This window comes from Primulina eburnea, chromosome 6 (assembly GCF_022965805.1).
Source record: "Primulina eburnea isolate SZY01 chromosome 6, ASM2296580v1, whole genome shotgun sequence".
NCBI classification, from domain to species: Eukaryota; Viridiplantae; Streptophyta; class Magnoliopsida; order Lamiales; family Gesneriaceae; genus Primulina; species Primulina eburnea.
In genome coordinates this window covers 17,695,695-17,702,974 of record NC_133106.1, presented here as the reverse complement: position 1 = coordinate 17,702,974, position 7,280 = coordinate 17,695,695, and the positions used below count along the sequence as shown (strand labels likewise).

General features: G+C 31.2%; 1 protein-coding gene across 3 annotated transcripts; it reads left to right on the top strand.

Moving 5' to 3' along the window:
- Positions 1 to 350: 350 nt before the first annotated feature.
- Positions 351 to 2,884, top strand: LOC140833838 (uncharacterized protein C24B11.05-like). 3 transcript variants are annotated; one of them, XM_073198279.1, is made up of 9 exons: positions 352 to 567; positions 735 to 800; positions 903 to 1,000; positions 1,094 to 1,131; positions 1,221 to 1,308; positions 1,398 to 1,607; positions 1,699 to 1,764; positions 2,566 to 2,740; positions 2,791 to 2,884. In XM_073198279.1, exons 1-8 carry the CDS (start codon positions 507 to 509, stop codon positions 2,719 to 2,721), a joined length of 783 nt encoding a protein of 260 aa, XP_073054380.1. In that variant the 5' UTR covers positions 352 to 506; the 3' UTR covers positions 2,722 to 2,740; positions 2,791 to 2,884. The 3 variants fall into 3 exon arrangements, with proteins under 3 accessions (XP_073054381.1, XP_073054380.1, XP_073054379.1); XM_073198278.1 differs by having other exon boundaries at positions 2,566 to 2,884; XM_073198280.1 differs by lacking the exon at positions 1,398 to 1,607 and having other exon boundaries at positions 351 to 567; positions 2,566 to 2,884.
- The last annotated feature ends 4,396 nt before the right edge of the window (positions 2,885 to 7,280 follow it).

Below are 7,280 nucleotides of genomic sequence, written 5' to 3'. Positions count from 1 at the left end.
CACGGGTCGTATTTGTGATGCGGATATCTTATTTGGGTCATCAATGAAAAATATTACTTTTTATGCTAAACGTATTACTTTTTATTGTGAATATCGGTAGGGTTGATTTGTCTCACATATTAGAATATGTCTCATATGTGAGACAGTCTCATATGAGACCTACTCAATAAATTATGCACGCATGTTGAATGTGCAAAACTATAATCATAATTTATATAAGATCTTTTTATTTTATTAAATTCTTAATTTTTATTTGAAAACGATTGGATGATTATGCAAACGTGTGGGTCACACGCTGAGTCACCTCATCAAATCAAACTCGTCTTCCTATGATCCTACCCACCATGTTTGCTCTCTGTCTCGATCCTTCCCTCCTATAAATAACCTTCATCTACCCAATGAAATCCTCTGTGCCTCATCAAAATTTCCATTGACAAATAGCGATTTCTCTTACAAATCCACAAAACCCATATTCTCATTTTCAGGAGTAATTTTCCTCCATTTCCATGGATTCTTGCCTGAACTCGGTCTTTGGCTCAGTTTCCCCTTTCGATTGTCTTCTTTTCGGTATACATGTTAAAATATTCCTCAAGTTCGTTTGTGATCATAAATCGATAGAAATTGTTAAATGCGACTCTGTTTTTCATGACGTAAAACAGAGGAAAAGCAAAAGAGAATGAATTACAAGTTATTTTTGGAGGAGATTAAATGTTTGCTTTCTATTTTGTGATCAGATTTGGATGACACCCTCTATTCTTCCGACACAGGAATTGGAAAAGCTCTGAAACAAAACGTTCAAGGTTTCATGATATTTTTGGCGTAAACGTGTGAATTTTAGTTCTTTTTCCCTTGAAAACAGCTGCTAAAATATGATTTTTCTTCACTAATCCTGGGTTTTGCAGATTTTCTTGTGGAAAAATGCAAGTTCCCAGAATCTGAAGTGGTGAATGTAAACAGGGAGTTCTTTAGAAATTATGGAAGCTCATTGGCTGCCCTCCGAGTAATTCATATATCTCAAATTCTTGATGTTAATTTATTGGATCTTTTCGATTGATCAAATGAATTTTATTTAATTATATTTCTATTTCTGCAGGCTTCGGGTTATGATATAAATCCAGATGAATATCACAGGTAACAAAAGAATCCTCTCTGGCCTCGTTCAATTAACTAAAAATCTGCCTATGATATTTTTTTTAAAAAAAATCAATTTTTCGTCGCAGTTACGTACACGGAAGATTACCGTATGATTCCATCTTGCCGAACATTCGACTACGTAACATTCTGAAAACAATCGAACAACGAAAAATGGTGGGTAATCTTTTTTTTTTATTATTATTATAAGCTTTAGAAAACTATAACACAGCAAAATTTGATTTAAAAACAAAAACATTCCGCAGATTTTCACGAATTCGGACATAGTTCACGCGATGAATGCTTTGGATCGCCTAGGAATAAGGGACTGCTTCGAAAAGATCGTCTGTTTCGAGACGATGAACCCGAATATATTGAAATCGAGGCGGCCCGATGAATTCCCGGTGGTGCTGAAGCCTTCGATGCAGGCTTTTAGGGTTGCCATTGATGCAGCAGGGATCGAACCACAGCGAACGGTACACATATTTTTGTGTCGTTTTAATTTAATGGGTTTTTGTTCAGTTTTTTTCCCCTTAAGTTTTGTGTTTTTTTAAATAATATTTTCAGTTATTTTTTTATGACAACGTGAAGAATGTTGCTGCTGGCAAGGCTGTGGGTTTTCGTTCTGTTTTGGTGAGTTTATCAGATTTTTTCCCCTTCGATTGTTTATATTCGCCATCTGTCAAAATTAAAAAATCATTCATTTTTATTTTTTAAATAAAATTTGAAAAGAAATGTTGCCGATTTGGTGTACGTGTCATCTGACCCATATTTTTTAATCGAAATTTGCAAAAAAAAAAAAAAAAAAAATTGGGGACAGATATATTTTAATATATATTTATATAGTTTTTACACAGTGACTCATAAAAAATTTAACATTTTATATCAAGGTATCAGTAAATGGGCTTGAGGTAGAGTTTCGAGTCCCACGTAAGTAATAACAAATGAGTCTAAACGACCGAGCGTTTATCGTTTTACTAAAAGTTGTAGTTGATGGTAATGATGTAACTTAAATTTTTTAAACAGCACAGCAGCTCAAGCGTCACGATTCGATCTTTCTACTAAGTATGAACAATTATTGCACTCAACAATTACCTTCTCAATAATAATTGCACTATTTGCAATCATTGAGAATCTAACACGTGACCTTAGCTCTGATACCAATTGTAGGACTGAGCGCTTGCCGTTTTACCAAAAACTATTAGATTATTAATTATTAAAAAGAGAACATGATAATTTATCATTTAATCTCAAATTTAATAAATCAAAATTAACAAATTATTATTTATCAATCAAATCAAGTATTATATTAACTAATTTTTTTATTTATTTTTTATTATATTAGTTATCTGCATATTATTATCATATTTTAACTTCAAACGATGTTAAAAGATTATAAATAATTATTGATTGATTTGATTTGTTGGATTATAGGTTGGACAAGCAATAAAGAGCAAAGAAGCAGATTATGCGTTGGAAACAATAACCAATATGGTCCAACTGATTCCTGAAATATGGCAAAAAGAAGAGAGCGACAAAATAATTCTGTCCGCTAGGAGTGAAATGGACTTGGTTCTTGTGGGGGCATAATGGTCTTTGCACATACGTTGTTCTTCGTGGACATGGTCGATTGATTTCTGTGTGTACATTATGTAATAGGTGTCTGGGCAAATGTATGTAATCCGTCCATGCTGACATTGTGCAGTTTGAACATAAATAACAAGATTATATTGGGAATTTATTTCATCACTTTTGACTTCAGTTTCTTCGTTTTTAGCGTAGAAATTAGAATTAACGATCAAATTTTGAATTTACATCGTTATAATATTTAGAAGTTTGATTTTTTTTTTTTCATTCAAACGGATGTTTTTAACATTTGTCACGCTTACATCATCACGAAATTTGTGCAAACAGAATTCAAGAAGCTATTGTAATGAACGATGGGATTAAACGGTTCGGCGTTTTTATACTGTCACACTCTTATATTAATTTCAAGAAAGTACACAATTAGAAGATATGAAAAACTATCAAAAATTTGGAATCAAGACTCTCTCCTTGATCTCTCCAAGACTCTGTGTTTTCCGGCCATTTGTTTACTGTTGCACGAGACCCAGGGCCGTGCTTCTTCAGAGTCATGAGAGTCGGATGACTCAGGCCCAATTTGTTTTGGGGCCCAAAAATTTAAAAAAAAAAATTATATATATTGTTTTTTTTTATTTATAAATATTAAAATATAAAGAATAATAAAATATCAAATAAAATATTGTAAAATTGCTTATCCCCAAACTCGGCGAGAAAGACAAGAAACAACGGCCAAAGTGATATCTATCCTTCGTCTTCTCCATCTTCGACTCCAGCATCAGTTGCTCACCCTTGTAAGTGTATTAATGTTATGTACAGTAATAATTTGTATTATAATGCTTTTTCCCCTAATCTTGCTACTTGAATAATTTGATTTCTATTGATATATTTGATTTAGTTTTGTTGTTTTATGATGTAAATGAAATTTCTTTACAAGTTGAGTTTTCTTTCGAATGATTTTTGGGTTTTGTTTGACGCGCGTAGACGATAGCCTTGCATCCAAAATTTACCATGATTTCTTGAGGTAAAAAGCCAATCTTAATTTGTGTCTTAAAGGAGGGGCGAGAATGGGAGCGAAGAAATTCAGAAATGTAGAAAACTACACAAGTTCTCTGACTAAAATAACGAGAATATCGTGCACTCTAAATTTCAATAAATAAGTATTTACTGCATTCTTGACTTGAAAGAATTTATTGTGGTGTTGTGGGAGTTTTAATGGTTTCCTCCTTCAAAAGTTGGGAAATTTGGCGTATAACAATTTTTTTTATATATAATGTCTCATAGAGTAGAGTGATTTGGAAAGCTTTTTTTAACTTTTCTACGTGAACTTAGATTTTTATAAATCATAACAAATCAAATTTTAGAAATGCCCTTTCACTTGAAATCTCTCTAATAATTAGTTATACTTCATAAATACCCTCTTTACTTTATGATAATACCTTTTACTATTTTTATGGAAGAAATTTAATATCTTATAAACTGTTACATTTTCAACTCTTCAGATTGAAACATCATATTTTGTTTGGACGATGCTAACCTGCAGGCCAATCACCAAAGAACTTTGCTAATCTAGTTTGTAGGTGATTGTGGTGGATAAATGTGTAAAAAATTGTTAGGATTCAGAGGCCTCTTTTTAGACTCAGGCCCAAATATTGTTAGGATCGGCCTTGACGAGACCAACTGGTCGGTCCACCTTATGCTTCCCAAAGACATACTTTCCACCGTTTCATTTTTTTAAGAAAATATCAAAAACAATCTTATAATTAATAAAATAACAATAAAAATTCCCTCAAATTAATGGATTAATTTCTCGAGAAATTATGTAATCTTTATTCTAAGAAACGTGTTTCGTGAATTACTGAGTTTTTTGCGTAAATATACGCTTAGAGTGGGAATCAAATTAAGATAAGCACAATCACTTTTGTCATATTTCTTACATTATAAAATATTCGAATTTTCTCTCAAGAAAATATTCGAATTTGAAGACCTTATTTTATTCTGTTGACATGATGTTATTCACTCTTTTTTATATGCTTTATTACATATTAAATATAAATCACTTGTCTATAAAATAAATTATATATTTTTAAGATTTTCTAAAAAAAAAATATTGTTAATATGTAAAAAATATATTATTCATTTTTATAATATATGTTATTTCAAATTACAATAAATTATAAATATATATACATTGGAATTTAATTTTTTATATTTACATAGACAGGTGTGAAACAACAGATATTTTATTTTATTATTTTAACAATCGATTTCCAAGTTTTGTGCTCCAATCTCCAATAAATAATTTATAGGTGTGAAACCTGCTTTCTTGGATATGACAGATCTCATCCCTGTCTGTGTCACAATAAATTATTTAATTAAAAAATAATAATATAGTCGTTCGCATAAATTTTGTGGATCGGCCATGTAATAATATGCACCAAAAACAAACGAATAGAATGGTAATGACACTTGAATTGAACAAATAAACTTTTTACAAACTATTAGGAATTTACGAAATATTAAAAAATAATAATGTTTTTTTGTTATCCACAGAGAAGTAATGACACTTGAATTGAACAAATAAACTTTATACAAACTATTAGGAATTTACGAAATATTAAAAAATAATAATGTTTTTTTGTTATCCACAGAGAAGTAATGACACTTGAATTGAACAAATAAACTTTATACAAACTATTAGGAATTTACGAAATATTAAAAAATAATAATGTTTTTTTGTTATCGACAGAGAAGTTTCCTAGCACGGTCGACCCATTCAAATAATAATGACACCATCGTCTAGTTCCAACATAAGTGCATGTAATACAGATATCCTAAACTAATGAAGTAAGACAACTAAACTTGCATATATCTCATTAACTCATAATCATCATTTGCTAATAATTATCAAACCCATCACCAGATACTCATTTAGATATGACTTGACACAACACAATGCATGATTTTTATTTTTTTTTAATGAAGGACAAAAAAAAAATAAAGGAAAAGAACTAGCCATCCCCGTACTAAAGTTGGGCAATGTCCCCAATGCACTAGACGACACACAAGATTATAAAGCAGTGGGGCTTAAGGACCGCATATGGACATAAATCTTCTTATGCTGCAAGAATTTCTTAGGCCACTAATCTTCCACTTCTTCCATCATACACAACTTGCATGAAAATTAAGGGATTAAGCAAAATCAACTCACAAATAACAAGAATTCAATTCAAGAACAAAAAAATTAAAAATTTAAATTCTCGGGTTAAGTCATTGGCTTGACCCTCAAAAGCACTCATCAAGGAGCGGTTGATGTCCAAAATAAGTTTCATGACAGCACGTATGGATCTTAGTTCCATATACGCTCAAGTTTGGTTGATATAAACAATGTAAGCTCGTCAACAACACTCTATATTGAATGAACATTGGAAGAGAACATCGGTGTTGGGGAAGAGAAAGATTTCATGGATGTGTGTATGATAACACTATTAATGTGCTGAGGTAGATAGTTTCAAAAACTTCTTAATCCCTCTAACTTTATTGGTGGCTTGTCTTCATATGATGCTTCTACCACAACTTCTTTTGATTCAGGCTAGTTTTCTATAGGTTCTTCAGCCAATTTCACGTATTGTCAACATAACCTCGAGTCGATCCGTGGTCAATTCCAAACTGTCTTCATCCTCATCTTGAAAATTAACAAATTTGTCAGGAGTATTGGTGGCTTCAACTCTACTGTGAAGGATACCAATATTGATGTGAGTCAAAATTCGTCATATCATTTAACAAGTGTATCATTTTATCATCATCTATGCGAAATATGGGACTACCATTTGTCAGAGCTTCATTGATTACCTATGTGACGTCCCGAAAATTTGAGTTCCACATGAACCACGTGCGTGCAAGTTATTAAATTCTTCATGTATTTTATTAAATGGTTTTAATGCATGTTTATTTCATTAATTTGTGTTTTAATTCATGATCTATGAATTTGTATTTTTTTAAATTATTATATGATGCACGTTAAAACGTTTTCCTTGAGTTTTATATTTCAGGCGATTATTCGAGGAGGGATCGAGCAAAAGAGACCGGCGACGAATTTAGGCGATTTTAAAATGTGGTATTAATTTAAAGTCAATAAAATGACATTTAAATGATTTATTAAGTGTTTAGCATTTTTAAAGCCTAATTTAATTTATTAGGTGATTTTAAGATTTTTTAAGCTTTTCAAAAATACTAATTTGAATAATAGAGGATTTTAAATTTTTGAAAATTTGACACGTGTATTTTATTAAAATTAGGGGTTCTAGTATAGTTAGTGGTGGATTAATATTATGGTTTAGTATTTAATTAGCTATTTTAATTAGCCTAATTAACCTCCTAATTAAACTCCAAATTGACCCACTAATTAATCCCCTAATTAACTCCCTAATTATTTTTTCCCTTAAACACTACAGACTAATACACATATATACACCTTACACATACACACACACCCATCGCGCACGCACGCACAACCCTTGGGTTTTCTTTCTTTTGAAAGGAAAAAGTAGGGTTCTTGAGCTCTTCTA